Source organism: Solanum lycopersicum, chromosome 10 (genome assembly GCF_036512215.1).
Source record: "Solanum lycopersicum chromosome 10, SLM_r2.1".
Taxonomy (NCBI): domain Eukaryota; kingdom Viridiplantae; phylum Streptophyta; class Magnoliopsida; order Solanales; family Solanaceae; genus Solanum; species Solanum lycopersicum.
This window is the reverse complement of record NC_090809.1, coordinates 1417448-1439403: the sequence shown is the minus strand read 5'-3', so window position 1 is coordinate 1439403 and position 21956 is coordinate 1417448. Positions and strand designations below refer to the sequence as shown.

At 29.4% G+C, this 21956-nt stretch overlaps 3 protein-coding genes across 3 annotated transcripts; all 3 read left to right on the top strand.

Moving 5' to 3' along the window:
- Window positions 1-1159: 1159 nt before the first annotated feature.
- Window positions 1160-3476, top strand: LOC101251823 (calcium-binding protein KRP1). The gene is made up of 2 exons (XM_004248335.5): window positions 1160-1642; window positions 2631-3476. Exons 1-2 carry the CDS (start codon window positions 1293-1295, stop codon window positions 2668-2670), a joined length of 390 nt encoding a protein of 129 aa, XP_004248383.1. The 5' UTR covers window positions 1160-1292; the 3' UTR covers window positions 2671-3476.
- Window positions 3477-4841: 1365 nt separating this feature from the next.
- Window positions 4842-9299, top strand: LOC101245803 (probable NAD(P)H dehydrogenase (quinone) FQR1-like 1). The gene is made up of 4 exons (XM_004248313.5): window positions 4842-5040; window positions 7316-7409; window positions 8495-8757; window positions 8852-9299. The coding sequence occupies exons 1-4, from the start codon at window positions 5018-5020 to the stop codon at window positions 9081-9083; spliced, it is 612 nt and encodes a 203-aa protein (XP_004248361.1). The 5' UTR covers window positions 4842-5017; the 3' UTR covers window positions 9084-9299.
- A 7613-nt stretch (window positions 9300-16912) lies between these two features.
- LOC101264865 (transcription factor bHLH123-like) lies at window positions 16913-21214 on the top strand. Its single transcript, XM_004248292.5, has 7 exons — window positions 16913-17621; window positions 17760-18120; window positions 18785-18898; window positions 19077-19142; window positions 19421-19486; window positions 20422-20472; window positions 20695-21214. The coding sequence occupies exons 1-7, from the start codon at window positions 17272-17274 to the stop codon at window positions 20845-20847; spliced, it is 1161 nt and encodes a 386-aa protein (XP_004248340.1). The 5' UTR covers window positions 16913-17271; the 3' UTR covers window positions 20848-21214.
- The last annotated feature ends 742 nt before the right edge of the window (window positions 21215-21956 follow it).

Below are 21956 nucleotides of genomic sequence, written 5' to 3'. Positions count from 1 at the left end.
TTTCACTTAAATTTTATTTTCTTCATCGAGAAATGTTTAAATGATCTCGTATGACCACTTATCATTTGAACCAAAAAGAAATTACTCCACAAAGATTTCATGTTTTATTTACATTTATTTATATGTATCTTTTCGTAATAATCTCCTAGAAAAAAGTCGTATAATTACAATAACATTCGTAATGGATTATAAAAGTCAAAATTTTCAATCAGATAGAATTTTGTGCCGTCGACGCTATTGTACTCTTTTCCACAAAGAGTTTCAAAGATGCTGACTTTTGATTCTAACTTTTGTCAATACTCTTCAACAAAGGTTAATGGTGTAAAATATACCTAAAATATCTCGATTTTTTGAGCTTCAAACGTTAACATAAGTGTACGAATTCTCTATCTCAACTATCATCAACTATACTCAAAACATATATCAACAATCACTTATTCCTTTTTTCTTAATTGAAATATCACTTTTATTCAATAGTAGTAAAGAATAATTAATAATTAAAATGCATCTGACAAATAACTAATATCCGATATGAAACTAAAAAAAATATATATAAAAATATTTGGCCTTTCAAAATATTGACTTTTCATTGCTAGATTTTAGTTTTAAATGTAAACATGTATATTGAAGACATACAAAATTCTCTTTTAGACATCGCATTATATTTTGATAATTTCTATTTAGTCGCTAAAAAATATTCAAAATAGAGACGAAGTTAGGTGTAGTTTAGACATATCTAGAAGCTTTTTCGTAGATTATATATTTGTATTAAAAAAATTAAATGAATATATACGTAATTCACTGCTAATGAAATAACCCCATAATCTTATTCACGCTAGAGTTGTGGGTTGAAAGTTGGAACCCCCTTTCCTGGCTCCGATTCTGACTATCAACGCTAGCTGCTATATTCTTTATCACACCGTTTCAAATTTCAACATTTATATTCCTTTTTGTGTAACCGATCTTTTAAGTTATGTTATATTATAGGTTTTTAAAAAAAAAATCTAAATAAATGACGTCGTTATAAGGACAATTTTAAAATGACAAATATACCCCTAGTGTGTGATAAGACCAACATTAGAAATTGGGAGGCAATTTCTTCAAACATACTGTCAGGCTTAAGCCAAAGCAAAGGCAATTTCGCGTTAAAGACTGTATCTTTGCTGTATTTTCCATGGCGTTTTCTTCGAAACCCCTTTGTACCGTCCAAATTTCTCCTTTATATACAATTCTCCACAACCCCTTTTCTTCATCAATCAATTTTCTGACCAATTCCAACTTTTATTTCTTCAATGGCTACTTCAAGAAAATCCAATTTTAATGATTTTTTGCCTCTTATGGCTGAAAAACTTGGTGGGGATGGTTTAATTGGTGAGCTGTGTAAAGGGTTTCAGCTATTGATGGATAGGGATAAAGGGGTTATCACATTTGAGAGTTTAAAGAAGAATTCAGCTTTGTTAGGGTTACAAGATTTGAGTGATGATGATCTTAAGGGTATGGTTGAAGAAGGGGATTTTGATGGTGATGGAGCTTTGAATCAGATGGAATTTTGTGTTTTGATGTTCAGATTAAGTCCTGAGTTGATGGAGCAATCTCAGTTTTTGTTAGATGAAGCTCTTCATCAAGAATTCAACTTTTCATTGTAATTTTCCTTGTACTTCCTCTAGTATAAAAGATTGTGACTTTTTAGCTTTTGTTATACTTGCACATTGAAGATATATATACAGATGACACTTGTTAGTTGTTTGCTTATTGAGTTATCAAATGATTGGTTTACTTCTCTTGCTGTTTATGTCTTTGTTACTTTTGTTGTTGTTACTGTTACTTTTCTGAATGCACTGTTAGCTATGTTTTTCTTCACTGTCGTTTTTCTTTTTTCATAACTACTTTGATTTGCTACACTTGAGACGAGAGTCCGTTGGAAACAACCTCTCTACCTCCAAATGTGTAGGGGTAAAGTTTGCGTACACTCTATCCTCTCTCAAGACGAGTTCATTGGGTATGTTTTAGTATGTCTGTGTTACCATCTGTGTGTTTCTTTTGAGCTGGAGTTTTAACCAAACTTAGGGAACTATAGACTATATACTATTGTTACCTTGATAATGATATTTTGCTAATTGTTAGTATATCATATGAAGTTCTTATGTATTGTTAACGACTATTCTTGTAAGCTAATGTTATAAACCTATGGATGCTCTCTGTCTTATTCCCTATTATGCTTGTTTACTCTGTTCAATGGGGAGAACACATGTAGTGTACTATAGTATCCGTCAATCTGAATCTCTAAGTGATGGTGAGAGCTTAGTTTCTGAAGGGGGGGAACTTTTGAGGTAAGTTTCTTTAGTCCAGGCAGTTCCACAGACCGGTACTCGGGCATTTGGTATAAGAATATCCCTAGTGTTAGGACTGTTGTTTGGGTTGCAAACAGGAAAACCCCACTTAAAGATTGTACCGGAGTATTTACAATAAACAGCATAGGTAATATCATGGTCACCAGTAGGACTAGTGGTGATATTTGGTCAACAAATTCATTCAAGGATGCTAAATCTCTTGTTTTACAGCTTTTAGATTCAGGAAAACTTATCTTAGAAGACAAGACGGGCACTAACTCAGATGTCTATCTTTGGCAGAGCTTTGATTACCCTTCTGATGCACTGTTATCTGGAATGAAGCTTGGATGGGATTTATGAACGGTCTTAATTTCAGCTCTCTTCGTGGAGGAACTCAGATGACCATTTCCCTGGAGAACTAAGTATGGGATAGAGCTCCATGAATATAGGGCTCCAGGAAGTACTTCCGTGGTGGTCCGTGGACTGGAGAGGGGTTTAGTGGTGCTCCTGAATTAAGGTTGAATCCGGTATTCAACTACAGCTTCATATCTAACAACAAAGAAGTGTACTACACCTACCAACTGAAGAACAAGTCTGTTAGAACGTGGGTTGAAGGGAGACCCCTCGAATCAGCTGATTCCTCATTTGAGGACTCGAGCTCTATGTTATAGATATTGAGGTGCATTAACGTCAGTATGTCATGCGTCCAGCAGAGTCCAGAAGACAGTCCTAGTATGTCAGCCATGGTTCTGATGTTGAAATGGAGAGAGTTCACTACCACAGCCAAAACAGCATGGATTTCTGTTAGATGTGATACCAACTGAGTTTACTAGTAGCAGACCTGATTCTTTCACTGCAAATGGAATTACGTTTTCGCCTTTTGAAGCTCGATAAGCTGACCTCTAACAACATCCTCCATTTATTACCATTATTCTTGGCTTAAACGAAGCAACATGGACAATGAAGATTCATATAACCGACCTCTACTTCCTTGGGATTGACGCGTAGTTGTTGTTTGTTATTGTTGGTTTTCATTGTGCATTTGTCATTTCTTGGTAATGTGAAATAAAGGAGGAAACAATACATTTTTGGACCTTCCTATTAATTCACAAGTTAAAGCATATAATATTTTTCTTTCTTATATAATTGCATGTAATATTCTTACCTTTCTAGCATGTTCCAAACACATATAAATGTTGAGTAATAATTTTAACTTCTAGATTTTCATCTTTAACTCTTAATAAGATAAAATTTATAAATTTATAGTCGAAGAACAGTTTTACAACTTATTTTAAGTCACAAGTTTCAAAAATTTGCTCTATTTAATGTGAATTCACGTCCGAAAAGACATCATATGTTGACATCATATCATAATTCAACATGTTTTTATTTTGTTTATCATATTGGATATTTCTTCTTTGACACCTACGATATAGATATGAGGTATTTGGTCTTCAATATGAAATGTGATTTTCGATTGTTTTTATTAATACATTTTCCTTTCTTCTCAAACTGTCATGATTTGGACTCATCATGCTATACTCGTTGAAAACAGAAATGAGATATACTATCACATAAAATAAAACGAAAGAATTTCTATATTTAATAATATTAGAAGTATTTTACAAGTTAAAAAAAGTACAATCAAGAAAAAAAGAAAAGAAATAATTGATAAGTTTGGTAGTGTTGCAAGTGCAAGGGAATAATAAATCATGGGGCATGTCAAAATTTCCATACCTAAAAAAAATCAATTATTATTGCCTTGTTTTTCCTCATATTTAGACTTGGTTGAGCTAGTCATAAGTATCGTGTACTTTTTCGATTTAATTTATTTGATACGTCATTTAAAAAGAAAAAAAAAGTAAGATAAATAAAGTGAAATAGAGAGAGTAATGTAATTAGTTTTAGGTGCTAAAATATAAATATAAAATATATATTTTTCATTTTAACAAAAAACCAAACATATTTATCTATCTATACAGAAAATTATATATTTTAAACTTTTGACCTTGTTTACCTATATGATTCTTTTTTTTAACTTGAAGTTTTGTGCATATGCAAGCTAGGATTAAAAGATAAAAAGATTATTTACTTTCAAAGATTATTTTTGTAAAATCTTGTTTGTGTCATTTTTCTATTTTTTTTTCACTTTTCTCTCCTATTTTCATTTGTGATCACTTAATAACTTTTTTGATTGGTAGTTACATATCGTTTCATAATATATCATGTTTTTAATTGTATAATATTATTTCAATAAATACAAATAAATAATAACATCATTATTATATATTGTCACACATTACCAATCTAAAAAACAAACTTATAATGTCATAAATATTAAAATCATAGAAAAACGAATGAAATAATTAAATAATAAGATGAAATAGGTAAAAATCTCGAATTTTCAACAATAAGAACGAAAAAAGTTTCCTTAAAAATGAATCGTGCAATATGCCAATCTAATTTAAAGGGACATACTTGAATTATTCTTTTATTTCCATCCTAAAATTTAGAACTATAAATTTCTAATCCAACCTTCGATGAGACAACACGAATAAAAATGAACCCCACAATGAATCGAATTTAATTAACAGTCTTTAGCGACCATAAATATAAATATATGAACTTAAAAAGAGAGTTGTGGTTCTACAACTCTTAGCTCTCAAATCTTCAATTCCAAATCGAACATGGCTACCAAAATTTACATAGTGTAAGTAAAATTGCTAAATTTTCAGCTGTTTATTGAAAAAAGTTTGATAATTATTTTGTTTTACATGTTGATTTTGTGTTTAAATCGGATGAACTTCAGTGTTTTTAGTTGATTCGTTTTTTTTTTTTTGTTGAATTCAATTTTGTTACTGATTTAGCGTTAATGATGTTAATTACACATGGAAATCATCGTTTTTTTTCAATTTAGAGTTTTAGTGTATTAATTGAAGGATCAGATTTTAGCTTAGCTGCTGTTGAATTTGGGTAAATTATTTGTTAGATATAGTGAGATGATAAAATTGATTTATTTTTTGAAAAATTAATAAATTATTAATTTTTTTGTAGTTTGATATTAATGGCAGATGTAGTAATTGATTAAAATTGTGCGTTGAATTGATTTTGTTTGATATTAAAGGTGGATGTAGTGTTTGAGTAGCTGATGTGGTTGTACCCTGTGCCTCAGCTTGAAATTATGTGTGAAGTGGCGGATTCGGGATTTAGAAGTTGTAGGTTTTGAGTTTAGGATGTGGGTTTTGGAGGATCCAGGATTTAGACGTTGCCGGATTTAGATGTTGTGGTGGGTTCTGAGTGCAGAGTGAGGGTTCTGGTCTTCTGAAGGATTGAGGATTTAGACGTTATGGGTTTTGGAGGATCCGAGATTTAGACGTTGTAGGTTGTGAAGGATACCGGATTTAGACATTGTAGGTTGTGAAGGATCCGTGATTAAGATGTTGTGGTGGGTTCTGAGTTCAGAATGTGGGTTCCGGAGTATAGAGGATTTAGACGTTATGGGTTTTGGAGGATCCAAGATTTAGACATTGTAGGTTGTGAAGGATCCCGGATTCAGACGTTGTGGGTTCTGAGTACAGAGTGTGGGTTCTGGAGGATCCAGGATTTAGACGTCGTAGGTTTGAGTTCAGAGTGTGGATTCCGAAGGTACCATGATTTAAACATTGGGGCTCTGAGTTAAGAGTGGGGCTTTTGAAATATAAATTTAGCTTTATCTAAACTTGTTTCCCACTTATACCTATTGGGTTTAAAAGGCATAGGTTATGCCGAATCTGTATAATCTTTCTGGATCTGCCACTGGATATACAGAGTTGAAATAAAAAATGATGTATGATAAGCTCCCTCACCGCCACAATGTAATAGCAGGTGTAGTATTAGTCATATTTGCTTGACATTAGTGATCTAAAGATCAATCTTAGAAGTCTGGCTGTTATTTTCTCTGGAGTAGTTCCTGGCTATGTTGCTCGGACTCTGCATAAATGTTACTGGGTGCGTGGTGGATCCTCCTAAAAGAGTGCATTTCTGGAGGATCCGACATAGGTGAAGCTGTTTTTGTCGAGTCCAAGCAACATAGGTTCCTGGTACGTCAAATTGTTTAATCAATGAGGGGATGCGCTACCCCCCATCAACTGTAGCAAAGAAAATAATATATTCAACTAGTTCAGTGTAGTATTCATATATTATAGGACCCATCCAAGTAGCGAACCTACAAAAATCTAGAAAACAAAAGAAGTTAAATTTTTAAACAAAGTCATGTGAAGTTAGATTTGCCAGATAGCTACCACTATATGGGTAATAGGTGTTTAATCTGAGATTTAAAACCATCTTGAATCAAATTCCCTTTAGCATTTTTGTTCGTTTATGGATTTGGTTACCTGAGTGTTTAAAAATGATTGCATAAACTTAACGAAATGTCTATCCTAGAATTCCACATCTGGGAAAGAAACATTCCCATGTTTTCATGGGGATTTAGTGGTTTTCTATTTTTTGGTTCAGTGATTTGATGACAGTCGGTGTTATTGTGTCCACAATTCTACATTCAAGATTATCTTCCGGCAATATATCCCATTCTAATGCCAATGGAATCAGAGTTCTTCGGAAGTTTACTCATGCACTCCCCTAGATATGCCTTGTATCAAAGAGGATATGGCTAGAGTAAATGTTTTTCAGCCACGTGGTACAACAATAATGTCAATATTACCGAGTTTAGAACCTAAGGTTGTAGTCTTAGCTAGAGTTGCAGGGAGGGTTGACTTAGAAAATAGAGATGAATAGCATTTGGAGTAAAGGGATCAGGAACTAATATATGAAGTCCGAATGAGAGCTTTGATGCAACATAACAAGTGTCCGGAGGACAAAACACAGTTTAATCTGAGTGGAAGAGGGACAGATTGCTATCTTCTTATAATTTACAGTAATATGAGTTACTACAAGCTTTATTTCTCATCCATTGAATAGTGATAGCTGAAATTTTATTTCTTCAACAGATATTATTCAACGTATGGGCATGTGGAGAAGCTAGCAGAAGAGATAAAGGAAGGGGCAGCATCTGTTGAAGGAGTTGAAGCTAAATTGTGGCAAGTAGGTGTTGCTTTGTCTTTTCATATCTTTCCGTTTGGAATGGAAAATACATAAATCTGATCTCGAGAAAGTATCTGCAAGTCTTTTGTCATCTAAGATAATGAGCGAGGAAGTACAATAAGTTGGTAATCTTAGTTATCACTTGGGTCAGTTGGACCATTTTTTCTACAGTTAGTTAGAAGGGTATTTTTTATCCATTTTGCTAGTTGGAGGGGTATTCTTTAGCCAAAAACGTAACTGTGGGGGCATTTTTAAGCCAAAAACATAACGGAGGGTAAAACTGAGCCATTTTGATTAGTTTAGGGGTATGTTTGGCCCTTTTCCCTTGATTTGGAAACTAAAGCGGGAGTATAAGAATCAGTTAAATTTGACTAGCTTTGAATTATCCTTGTTCTTTAGTATAAATGTTTTGGTACTGGAAGGTGCAATATTGCCGGAGCTTAACTTAGCATGGCTTTCTTTTATATATACCTGTAAGGGAATAAGCTTTATTGTGTGAAAGTTATTGTAATGGAACTCCATAAAGCTATCGGACTCGTTCTTCCTTGAGTGGTTGTGGACAGGCTGTTTTACCGAACCATGCAAATGAGCAAATCTGATTTCTGGATAAGAAAAGTTTGCTCAACTTTCACGAAACTAAATTGAGGGGCTGAATGTAAGGTCCATATTTGAGTGAACCATATTGGTGTAGGCTGATGAAGGAACAACTTGGTCTGTGCTAATTTTCAAAATTGTTTCTTCAGACTCGGTTCTTATTCATTTTTGGTTGTTTTCTCCCTTTTTCCCGTCTCTGTCAGTAAGGAACTGAATAAGAAGTACACAAACATAGAAATAAGGCAAAGCTTAGAAATGTCCAGTGCCAGTATTAAGGCGACGGAATGAATTGGCCTATGCAATCTTTTACCAAGTTTCTGCCTATAAGTCAGTCGTCAAGCTTAGAAACTGCTTGTTATTGATTTTTGGAGATTTCCCGCTTTCATGTGATAATAGCAACGGGATCATTTTCTATGTCGTCGGAATCCTTAGCTTTGCACATGTCTTAGTTATATTCTTCTGTTAATGAAACATACCATTTTGTGGTACAGGTACCTGAAACGTTGTCAGAAGAGGTGCTAGCGAAAATGAGTGCACCTCCAAAGAGTGATGTGCCTATAATAACACCACAAGAACTTGCTGAAGCTGATGGTTTCGTTTTTGGATTCCCTACAAGGTTCGGAATGATGTCCGCTCAGTTTAAAGCATTCCTTGATGCAACTGGAGGTCTATGGAGAACACAACAACTAGCTGGCAAGCCTGCAGGCATATTCTATAGCACTGGATCCCAAGGCGGTGGACAAGAAACAACACCGTATGATCTTATTTCACATAAATTCATATGACTAAACATGATAAAACTGTCGTTCTCTTCCTTGTTATAGTTTTTAACCCGAGGTACATGATAGGTTGACTGCTATAACTCAGCTTGTTCACCATGGAATGATATTTGTACCCATCGGATACACATTCGGTGCTGGCATGTTTGAAATGGAAAACGTGAAAGGAGGAAGTCCATATGGAGCTGGAACATTCGCTGGTGATGGCTCGAGACAGCCATCTGAGCTTGAATTGCAGCAGGCACATCACCAAGGTAAATACATCGCTGCCATCGCCAAGAAACTCAAGGGTGCTGCCTAATTTCTCCTGCAAAGATATTCTTCTAATACATGATTTATCTGTGTGATTGTCAAAGTCTACTTCTTTTAGTTGGGTGTGGAATCTGTATGTATCTGATTACTCTGTAATTGTGTGTGTCAAAAGTACAAAATATATGTGTTTAATGGTTGCAAATACAACACAACTTGAATATTGTTTATAGTGAGTGATATATTGAATGTAAAGTCTTGTCTCTCATTGCCTTTTGGATTTGATGTTCAGAAGATGGAGTTATGTTTGATTATGAAAACATATTTGAAGTTTTGTGAGAGAAAGCTCGAAAAGTGTTACCTTGTCAATTTCTCATTCGTTAAAAGATTGACTCATCTATGTCATTTTTTGTTTCAGAACAGACTTATTCACGTCATTATTTATTAATCGAAAACAGTTTCGTTTTGCAAAATCATTTTCTACCCGTGGTCAATTATGAATCAGTCATGTCATTAATCAAATCATCTTTTTAAAAGGAGATCATTCAAATTTTGAGAAAAAGCTTATCTATATCCTTCGTTATAAGTTTGGCTCATCTATTTCATTTCAGTTAAATTTGTCTATGTTGTTCAATGGACATAACTTGTTCACTATTTTGTTTTGGTCATAGGGTTACAATTTAATTATCAACCCACAAAAAGGACACTAGATTAAATTGTTATGATGTAGAAGTTTTAATTTAGTTTAAGCTGACATTTATGTTCTTTAATTTTGAATGTGTATAAATGAATATTTTATACTTATATAAAACTTATATTATGTTATGAAGGACGCATATTATGTCATGTTAAATACATGTCTAGTGTTTGATTTTGTACATGTTTAAGCGTCTTTTTTAGTATATTCAAAATTGAAGGGTATATATATATCTGTTGAGATAAGTTGAAGGACACATTTATATATTAGAAGGAAAATAGCCACAGTTAAATGTTAAATAAAATGTGGGCAAAATATTTAACATTTGAATCACATGATATGTTTGAGACAACACGATTAAAAACATTTTGATAGATTATAGATATGCATAAACTACATAAACGTACACTTTAACTTGGCATTAGTTGACATATATGCCTTCCACTGTGGAAATGTATAAGTAGGTACTTTAACTTGTATAAAATTGAATAAATAGACACATTGTTCTACGTGATATCCTGCACCATAATTTGTGTCCTACATAGGACATGTATTATGCCACGTAGTGAGGATGCATGTGTTCAGTTTTACACAAATTTAAAAATCTACTTGTACAATCAAAATTAAAAGACATCAATATCAGCTTAAGCTAAATTAAGTGATATATTTATATATTATATGTGACTTGAATATCGAATTAATAACTTCAAAATAATTAACTAATATTTGATAGCAAAAAGTTTAAAAATGGCTATTTACCTACTTCAAAATCAATGATGAAGATTATAGAAAGGGGAGATTTTTGTGGAAAATAGTAGGCCATATATCCCTAGCTTTTTCTATTTTCTACATATATATAATCAACTTTCATCATGATGATAATATATATCCCTTTTACTAATATCAAAGTAAAACCCTAGATTAATCATTAAAAAGAAGACCTTATACAACTACAAATTTCATAAAAAAATTTATAATATTATATATTAGAAGAATCAACTATATATGTGTTGTGATGATGTCTGAATGAGGTGATCCTCATGAACAAAAAAAAATAATGATGTACTTTTTTTATATTTTTTTTATTTTATATTCGACAAAATTTAAATTGTATATGCAAAGTTTTTTCAGGGGTAACACTTTCAAAAGGATTTTTTGCTCGAACCTAAGATGATATCTACTATTAAAAATAAAAGGATCTTGACCATCTCACCAGAACTGATCATATTGGTGACAAAAGAGTGTTATTATTCCTTATATTTTCTTTTATATTATACTATCATTTCTTGAAGAAAAATAAAAAAATTCTTGTTTTCGTTTATAAATAATATTTTAATATTTTGAATATTAATTATCATGACTTACAATTTCTTTTAATGTATTTATAAGTGTGCATATTCAAATTTTTTTAATGTATTTATAAGTGTGCAAATTGAGGAAATTTTTAAAGATTTTATATCTGAATTCGCACCGAGTAATTTTATAAATATTAGACAACCCAATCATATATTAATGGTTGTCTTTGTCATAGGTGAAAGTTAAAATTACCATTCTTTGAAGTATTTTAGAAATCTTTTGGGCCACACATGTTCTAAGTCCAAAATTTTCTTTCCACCAATTTTCTTATCATTAATTTCTTTGACATATTACACAAATTTCTTTTCTTCTACATAAATTAAGCATGAATATGAATATTGATTGACAAATAAATAGAATTTTGAGAGAAATTTATTTTCTAACTTGACCAAAAAAACAATCAATTAGGATGTCTAAAGTACCTCCCGAGATCATATCCGTAGTTTTCTTTTAATATTACGCTATCAGATCACATAAAAATACAAGTATTATTTATAATAATCAAAATTTATAAAATGAAATAATGAGATAAGTAACGCACTCCGCTACAACAAGTGATTCAAAAAGATTCTTCGTTTTTCCCCAAATTATATTCTACTTTTTCCTAGATAGTCAACAAGACATATTACTTCTTCGTATATTCAAGTTACTTCTATATTTTTCCCTCGAGATCTTTATAATTCGAAAAATAAGCCTACTTTACACACTTTCACACTAAACATAGCAAAGGTATAATATTCACTCTTAACTTTTTAGGGGAAAAAAATATTATTTGCAAAATTCAATTTTAATAAATTTGATTGATAAAAATAAAATTCTCCACTCTCTCCACTATAGTAGAGATTGTCAAATCAATTTTGAAGTACTTAATGGTTTGAAAATATCTTGGCCTTCCTTTTACTTAGCAAAAGTCAAATAGGTACTCATTTATTTTAATTAAGTCTTGAGTTTAAGTTTTAAATATTAAATCATATCATTTAAAGTTAAATTATCGACATAAATTTAAGATATAATATATAAATATATTTTGTAACTTGCCGTTGACTGATATTTATGTCTTTTAATTTCGATTGTGCACAATTAGACACTTAAACTATTCAAAAAGTTGAACAAGTAAACATGCATATCCTACTGACGTCCAATGTGATAATTATGTATCCTTAATTACATCTTATGTGTATTACGTCACATTGTATATATGTTCAACTTTTAAATAGTTTAGGTGACTATTTATACACACATAGAATTGAAAATAAATATCAGTTAAAAATCAAATTAAAGAACATATTTATATTCTACGCGTAAATTTAAATTTATTATTAAAAGAAACAAGAAAAAGAAAATCAACGGATATGTATAGTCTTATAATGTGTACGTTGAAATCATGAGCTGTGTGAATGTGATAAATAAACAATGAGGTCCATTTGAAAATATTACGAATAATTAATAATTGATGGTCAATTATATGACGGTGAATTTATTTATAAAAATTATATGAATGTGCGCTAGCGCTAGCGAGTTAGCCCAACAACTTAGTGTCTTGAAGGGGATATGTTGTTCAGGTCGATTAGAAGGTCCGAAAATAGCTAGAACTGAATGCGGAAAGTATGGAAAAACATCTCGTAATATATTTAACCAGAAAATAGATTATGCTTCTGTGGAAGTATCTACTCGTTACGGAATCTCAGGTGTCTCTACTTGTTCACCTGTGTCGGTTTGGGATACGGTCAGTTCACCGGGAGGATCGCCCTCCGAATTCGAAGTGTTCGAAGGTGTTATCATACGAAGAAAAATGCATAACATATATTGAGACGATTATTGAATTTTAAACAATGTTAAAGATAGTTGAAAACACACACACAAAAAAAAAGATTTAATTAGACAAATATGTCTATCATATTTATTAATTCTTTAATATAGTTTGAAATAGTTATATATTGTCTTACTAATTAATAATTTCACATCAGATATCAACTTAGAAACACGTATTTTCGTTTTTAGATACACTTAAATAAAAAGAAAGGAGAGCGAGACGGGATAAATGCGAACGAAATTCACAGATCTATGTGAATTAAGATATATGCATCCGTAATACAAGACACATGTCTCTGAAATACCAGATACATATATCTAGGTATCGGTATCCAGATACAAGAAGGGAGAGAGGGAGAGTCCCGCGCGAGAGCAGAAAATAGCGAGCAACACAGGAGAGAGGCGAGCGAACGAGCGAAAAAGTGAAAAACATGTGAATCAACTTGAATAAAGTGTATCCAGTTTAAACTACATCTAATTTTTCGATATCTATATATTTAAACGTGTCAAATACATGTATCAAAAGTCGGAGAAAAAGTTACAAGGAAGAATGTTGGAGTCACTATCAGGCTCTGACTCTTAGGTCTTCAGAGTAGGGCCCAATAAGCGTGCTACCGTGTGGGGTCCATCTATTTGACTTAACAAAATTTCAAAATCCTAAAGTCAAAAATATGTAATTTTAATATTATTAAAATAAAATAAATAAAAAATTAGCCATAAGGTATTAATGAAGAAATAGGTAGTAACTTTAGTTTGTTTTTTTTTTTTAACAAAGGGTGAATTTGATGAGGACGGAACAAGCAGAATTTACAGGCTTTTAGGTTGATAAGTTTCTGAAGATTCGACGTATATAACAATTTAGATAAATCTAGCATTAATTATAATAAAGTAAGAAAATAAAAAGTTTTAGAAGTTAACAAATCACAAGTTCACACGTTTTGATAAATTTGTGTTGCCTAAAGCTCAAAACATTAAACAAAATTGATAAACTTTTAGGTTAACAAATTTCTCGTAACCCTACTAATTACTATTGAAGATTCTGATCAATACTTTCAGGGGTGGCTCGACGGTGTTAACAAAAGATATCCGCCTTAGAATATCAAATTTAAGAGGTCTCATTTTTAATAATAATAGGTTATAAGTTATTATTTTTTTTAACAAATATTGAATATTATTTGTAGAAAAAGTAAATTTTTCATGAAAAATGAAGGAATTATTAGAAAAAACTTGACATATATAGAATATTATATCTCATGAATAATAATTTAAAATAAGAATGGTTATATTATTAATTGAAAACTAAGAAATCAATTATATAAAAAAGTTATTAATAATTCAAGTTTAAGGCCCCGTTTTTTATTTTTGCTTTAGGCCACTAATATACTTGAACCTCTCCTGAATACTCATTCTGTTCATTTTTACTTGTCATAGCTTAACTTGATATAACATTAAGAAAATAATTATTGATATGTATTTTTCGAACTATCCCGTGTTAAATGATGTCTTGGAAAATAAGTACTTTAATATTGACGATAAAATATGGAAAATAATTATTATTTTTTCTTGATATGTCTAAAAATGAAAATTTATTTTAAAAATGAGTGACAAATAAAAACGAACTAAAAGAGTAATAGTTTTCTTGATCATAATTTTTTTTCAAATATTTTTAATTTAAAATTAATATATCCCCACAATTTTCTTGAGAAAAGATAATATGTTCACTCTTTGCAATATCATCATTCATTAACAGATTTTCCTATTCGTTCAAGAAAATCAATTAACTCTAATCGAAAATTTATATTGAATAAATAGTTTTTTAATTAACATTTTAATAAATATGACGTATATTATTGAATTTTTTTCATTTATTTATTTTTATATTTTAAATAAAATTTCTGATTCCGCCTTTCATTGTCAACTTCTTTGTGGACTACTAATATTATGTCTTCACTCTTCAATGGACTCAAATTTAGTGGCAAAAGATATTTTGTATTGACTTTTTCCACTATCCTCGAAAAGAATAAATTATTGACTTGTTAATTTATATTTGTTAAGATAAATTTAAAAATTTACAAAAAGTTTTGGCCATAGTATATAGTGGTGAGTTTTAAATTGATCCTTTTTGATAAATTATTTTTTATCAAGTATTTAGTCATCATTTTAAAGGAAATTCAATTATCTTTTATCAAGTATTTAGTTATAATTAACTAATAAATTACATAATTATTTAAAGGGAAAAGGGTCTGATATACCCCTCAACTTTGTCATTTGGAGCTGATATACCCTTCGTTATAAAAGTGGCTCATATATGCCCTTATCGTTATACAAATGACTCACATATACCCCCGTTGTTACAAAATGGCTCACATATATCCTTCATTTAACAGAAGTTAAAAAATTAGTTTTAAATTTATATTTATTACTTCTAATTTTTTTTAAAAAATCATTTAGGGGTATATATGATTCTTCTATCAAAGTTCAAGGTATATTTTAATTTTTCATACATAAATTATTTTTTGACTTCTTTTATTATAATTATTTGAATTTCTTATTCTTATTTTTTTTCTTTCATTCCTTAGTTTAAAGAATAAAAAATTAAACTATTTTTTTTTGTGTGTGTATTGTAATTTAATTTCGTATTCGAAGAAAAAATTTGGTCATCTACAATAAGTTTTACAAGAATATTAGTGAAACATAAATAAATTTGATTATCAAAATAATAATTATAAATTAGTCATTGAAACAAAAAAAATTCAAAAAAGATATGTTTGACGAGGATTAAATTTACTCATATGGGATTATATTTTTTAGAAAAAAATAACAAAAATTTAGATTAAAATTATTTTTTTTTCATTTTCGTTAGAGGAAAAGGGTATATGTGAGTCATTTATTTACAAGTAGGGGTATATATAAGCCACTTTCATAACAAGGGATATATCAGCTTTAAATGACAAAATTGGGGGTATATCAGACTCTTTTCCCTTATTTAAATAGTTCTGCAATATATAGATAGAACTGATTTTTTTTTTTAAGAAAAATTATATTTATAAATATATATAGTATAGAATTTTCTACCACATTATTCTCGATGTTGGAGAAAATTAATAACAAAAGAGTCAAACTAAAGGGAAAGGACAATTATTTTTTTTAGCATATAAAAATAAAAGAGTTTAATTAAATTGTATACGAAGTAGAGTTGTAATTTAAATTGTAAAACAATGACTAATTAATAATAATTGAATTTAAAATTTAATATATGAATATATTTAAAAGAAGAATTTAACATAATTATATTATTTGAACATGAATTATAAGGTTCCGATGAATTCCATATTTAGACTTCTATTAACTTTTTATTTCTAAGATTATAAATTTTAGGGGAAAAGGTCTGATATGTATTTGAATTTGATTGAAATTGTTGCTACGATGTCAGATTTTATAGAGGACATTTTATCCCTACACTATTTAATAATGTATTTTAAAGGTATATATATGTCCACGTAGACATCATAAATATTGCATCATTTTAAATAGTAATGTGTCCACGTGGACATATATATACCTTTAGAATATGCTTTTAAAAAGTGCATGGGGTAAAATGTCAGTCATAAAGTTTGTTATCGTAATAACAATTTCGGACAAAATTAAAATATTTTTTAGACCCTTTTCTCAAAATTTTATACTATAAATAAAATTATAGATATTATACAAAAAAAAAAACACAAGAGGGTTCATATCTTGTTTCCTATTGAAATATATGTATATACAAGGTTAAATTTTCTATATGTATATACAAGGTTAAATTTGATCTAAAATTTTCTTACTTTTTTTTAAATATATATTTTAAATAAAAACTCTAGCTAGTACATACAATAAATATTAATTTTTGAAAGATAATACCATAAAAAAAAGGTAAAATGTAACAAAGAAGTAATTAATTGATGTGTGGCTAAGGATGGAATACAATAATAATTATTTCCTAAGAAAGAATTAAGTCTAATCACTCATCAAAAGTCAATCAAAATTTTGGTCATTTCTCAAAGTCTTTCAAAAAAAAAATTCAAAATAATTTCATCCTATAAATAGCCACATGAATTGAAAAGATAAAACAAAAAATTCATTTCAAACTTTTTATTTTTCCAAATCTTTTATATATATAAATAAATAACCTAAAACCACAAGTGTAAAGCAAAGAGAGAGTTCCAGAATAAGAATCTTGATTCAATACCACAAAGAAAGAAAGAAAGAAAGAAAAAAGGTAACACAAACAAATTTTCTCTTCTTTCCTACACTTCTTTTTATCATTTCTCGAAAATCGCGAAGATAATTTTTCGATAGAAAAGCTGCTATCTGTATTGAAAACGTTGTTTTTGCTATGGCGGAAGAATTTCAACTAGGGGGAGGGAATTGGTGGGAAAATAATACGTCCACATCATCAAGGAATAGGTTCGATAGTAGTGGTTCATCCATTACACCTACAACTTCCACATCGGCCACTACTACTGACTATAGTAGTAATTGGCCGATACAAACTAATCATGTGGACATCAAACCTAGGACTTTCTTGGATTCTGTGTCGGTGTCTCAATCTTCCGATCATGATGATAAGGGTGAAGGAGGAGGAGGAGGTGGCGGCGGCGTTTTATCTTCTCATGATTCAAATTTTCAAATTATGGGTTTGGGCCTTACTTCTCAACCACATGATTGGAACCATCAATCTTTATTGTAAGTACTATTAAATTGCGTGATCATCTAATTTATATATATATATATATAAATAAAAATATATATTTTTAATTACTTAGTTATATTATGTTTTAATAATTTTGTCATTTTTATTTTTTTTTGTTTTCTCCTTTTTAGGAATTATGAGGATTCTTCGTCACAAATGAATATTAGGGGTTTTTCATTAGATCAAAATAATTCAATATTTAGTCATTCATCAAATTACGAAGTAACTGATAATCATCAAGTGTTGCATTCGTCTACGACGAATTCTTGGTCTAAATTTCCTCAATTTCTCCGAGCATCACCTTCGCCGGAGCAGCCTCCATTGCCGCCACCGGCGCGGCCGTTGCCGCCACCTCACAGCCAGCTGCATTTCTCAAATAATACTCCATTTTGGAATGCAAGTGCAGCTTCCATGAATGATGTTCCTTCAAGTTTATTTCCTTCTAATTTGCATAATATTCCTAATAACACAACAATTGATGAGAAAGCAAAGGTAATTTTAATTTTACTTTTTATTTATTTATTTTTTCGATGCGTTCGATATCTATTTTAAAGTTTCGTCCGATTTGAATTTGCCTTGTTAAAAGGGAAAACGCTTTTTATTAGGGTTTTTTTTCCATTCATATGGTTCAAACCCGATAACTTTGACTATATTTCATCACAATTCTTGTTGATAATTATAATTATCATAACAATACTTTAGTTCGATTCTTTCCCTCTCGATGTATATCTGATATCTTTTTCATAGACTAAACACGTTTATATTTTTGGGTGGGATGAGATATTGAACCACTTGTACATTATTTGTTGAATTGTGAAATCATATCACTTATAAGTTTAAATCTTGTACATTCGTAATTAATTCTGTCTCAATATTAAGTAATTCATTACCACATGTGAAAATCTTATAATCTAGAATTAACGAGTTCAGAACATATAAATATGATTTATTGTATATTCACGTATATTTTAAGTTTCATTTTATTTTTGTGATACTATGTATAAGTTATTTGATTCGAAAGTAAAGAATTCAGTTAAATTTATTTAAGATCTAATAATTGTACATATAAAACCAATAAATTTGATTATTTTGTGATTGTTTATTGTTTTTATAATTGATTAATATAATTTTTATTCTTACATTAATTTTGCTACAGAATATGGGAGATGTTAGAGATATAAATAGAATTATATCAAAGAAAACCACCACTATTGAAACATCAAATAAAAGACCAAGGAATGAAACTTCAACTCCTTCTCCGATAATTAAGGTATATATACTGACAGTATAATCTTTTACTTTATATTATTAACAATATTCAATGTGCGATAATAAGTCAATTATTATTTTTATCATATTATTCTGAGTGCGTGTTATGATTAAAAATATCATTTTTATTTTTATAGTACCATATGTTATTTTTTAAAAAAAATAATTTAATTTTTCAGGTGAGAAAAGAGAAAATGGGAGACAGAATCACTGCACTTCAACAATTAGTCTCACCTTTTGGAAAGGTAAAGCACTGAGACTTATTTTATTTTTCATTTTCTTTTAGTATTAAATCAACGTTTGAACGTAAAAATTATGAAATTTTAATTAAAAAAAGTGTAAAATAATATTTAAAATTTTAAAGTTATGTTTTTGACATAAATATAAATTAGAGACATTATTTTTAAATATTTGAGTGATTTTTTTTATAAAATCAGCTTTTTCAAGTTTTTTATAAATTAGTATAATATTTTTTTCACAAAAAAACATTTTATTTTAATAATTTATTTTTTTCTTTCTCCAGACAGATACAGCTTCTGTATTATCAGAAGCAATTGAGTATATAAAGTTCCTCCATGATCAAATTGGTGTAAGTTTTCTTTGTCAAGAGCTTATATTTATTTATTAATTCTTTTTAACGACGTGTTTAGTACAAAGAAAAATATTTTTATTTTTATTTATTTACTTGTGTTTAATATGTAAATAAGATATATTTTATTTTAAAAAAATATTATATATAATCTCGACAAATATTTTAGGATGGAAGGTAGGGTGAGGGGTGGAATCGCCTTAGGCTAAGGATGGTCTGGTGCATACTCTTCGATATAAATTAAGTGGTGTACGTATATTATATGTTAATTATTATGAATGTGTATTTAATTACGCACACTCTTAACACAATTGAAAAGAAAATTTGACTATTTTTCGTTAAATTATTGACTCTGCCACTAATTGACGGGGATGAGGGTTGTGTAGGTGGAAGTAAAGACCTATGATGTGTGTTGGAGAGTAGAGAGAATACGATTAATGTAAAATATTTTATTTGTCGAATTAATTATTTTTCTATAAAAAATATTTCCAAAAGTTTTGACCAATTAAACATAAATTAAACGATTCTTCCACACCAAATACACAAATTTCTCCTTATATTTATTTTCTTTAAAATTTGATATGTGCGTAAAGTGTGATCATCTCATGTAAAAATCTTAATTGTTAGTAAAATTATAATTTTAATAATTTTATCATTGTTATATCAAAATACGTTCTTTTACGTATGCAATCTATTCTTTATCATGAATCAAACACGTGTTTTTTTCATTTTTATATAATTCATTAGTGGAACTATCGGAGTGATCTCAAATTCAATACCTCTATCTTATACTATAATATTACATTCAATTATACGATTGTCTCATCTAAAAATTTAAGCGATTAAAATCTAATTTTTAAATTTATTTAATTATATTATAATTATTGAGTACTTTTTTTCATTTCTTTCTATTTTTTTTTAAATGTAAATTACAGGCATTAAGCGCCCCATATATGAAAAGTGGAGCATCCATGCAACATCTTCAGGTAATTAAAAATATATACGTGATCAGATCATTTATAAGATAATTAAAATAAATATATATTATTCACGTAACAATAATGTAAAAAAATTAAATCTTATACATCATATTATGTTTCTAGGTATATAACTTAAATCTTTAATTACCGTTAAGGATTATGATAAGTGATCAATCACTTATATATATATATATTTCGTTCTTAACCAGACGTTTCGAATTGTTACAGAGTGATAATAAATCCGAAGATATCGGAGAAGGAAGAAATAAAGATTTGAGAAGTCGAGGGTTATGTTTGGTACCAATTTCAAGTACTTTTCCAGTAACTCATGAGACTAATGTTGATTTATGGACACCTACTTTTGGATCAACTTTTAGATAATTTAATTCCGTCGCAAATAGTTGCGACAGACGAACATTTCTGTTGAAAAATTCAACGGAAATATTCGTGGAGGGAAATGAATGGACTTATTAGACGGATCCAGAATATGAAATTGACTATTCATTAGTTGACATCTAATGTCCTTGGCATTGAACTTGTTGAGGTACCCCTCGAATTGCGGATTAAAAAAATAGTAATTTTTTCTTGTATGTTGTTTGAACTCTTCAAAAATATTGTTATATTCGTGTGAGATAGAATACGTAGTGGACAATATTTTTGAAGAGTACAAACAATATAATTTTTTTTCTTTTTAGTTTAAATTGTATATTATACCATCAATATAAGGAATAATTTCTACATTATCGAATCATTTTTATCTGTTACATAACAAGTAACATGTCTTATTGATAATATTATAAATTCCATATATATATATATATATATATATATATATATATATATAAAGAAAAAGTTGAAAAAAGATGATGATGAGAGGAGATTAATTAAAGTAAATAATGGTGAAATTTTTTTAAAGAAATTAAAAGGAATGGCACTTTAAAGTGATTGGACCAATTTTTCAGGCAAAATGATGCAGCTTTTGGCCAATATTAAGGACCATTATAATTTATAGGTATATATATTATTGTATCGTAAAAAAATACACGCCAGTCTCAAATAAGTTTAAAAAATTAGAAGAGATTTTATCGCGATTGATTAATTTTATGTTGTTTAATCTTTTCTATTATAATAGTGCAATCTTTTTTTCTTTTTCTTTTGGAGAGAATTTAAATTGTTGTTTGTAGCTAAATAATATTACTATAGTATGAGATGATTGGCATAATAATAAAAAGTAGCTTTAATTTAATTTTTACCCCTTTTTTACATAAAAGAAATAAAGGAATAATAGAATTTTTCACAGAATAAAGTTGTGTGTATTGATTGGAAATCTACAACTTTTTATAGTTGTTTATATGTTTGGAATATGTTAGTGGAAGTCAGAAGATTTATGGCCCATCTTAAAAAAAAGTAACGATCGATTTGACATGATCACGTCGTTAATTAATTTTTTTAATTTCTTATAGGCCTGTCCTTCGAATTAATAATGTGTG

Coding starts and splice junctions, on each gene's coding strand:
- LOC101251823 (XM_004248335.5), top strand. CDS start 1,293: ATGGCTACTTCAAGAAAATCCAATTTTAATGATTTTTTGCCTCTTATG. Junction 1,643..2,630: donor CAAGAATTCAACTTTTCATT/GTAATTTTCCTT, acceptor TATCTTTGGCAG/AGCTTTGATTACCCTTCTGA.
- LOC101245803 (XM_004248313.5), top strand. CDS start 5,018: ATGGCTACCAAAATTTACATAGT. Junction 5,041..7,315: donor GCTACCAAAATTTACATAGT/GTAAGTAAAATT, acceptor TTTCTTCAACAG/ATATTATTCAACGTATGGGC. Junction 7,410..8,494: donor TTGAAGCTAAATTGTGGCAA/GTAGGTGTTGCT, acceptor TTTGTGGTACAG/GTACCTGAAACGTTGTCAGA.
- LOC101264865 (XM_004248292.5), top strand. CDS start 17,272: ATGGCGGAAGAATTTCAACTAGGGGGAGGGAATTGGTGGGAAAATAAT. Junction 17,622..17,759: donor TGGAACCATCAATCTTTATT/GTAAGTACTATT, acceptor TCTCCTTTTTAG/GAATTATGAGGATTCTTCGT. Junction 20,473..20,694: donor CATCCATGCAACATCTTCAG/GTAATTAAAAAT, acceptor GAATTGTTACAG/AGTGATAATAAATCCGAAGA.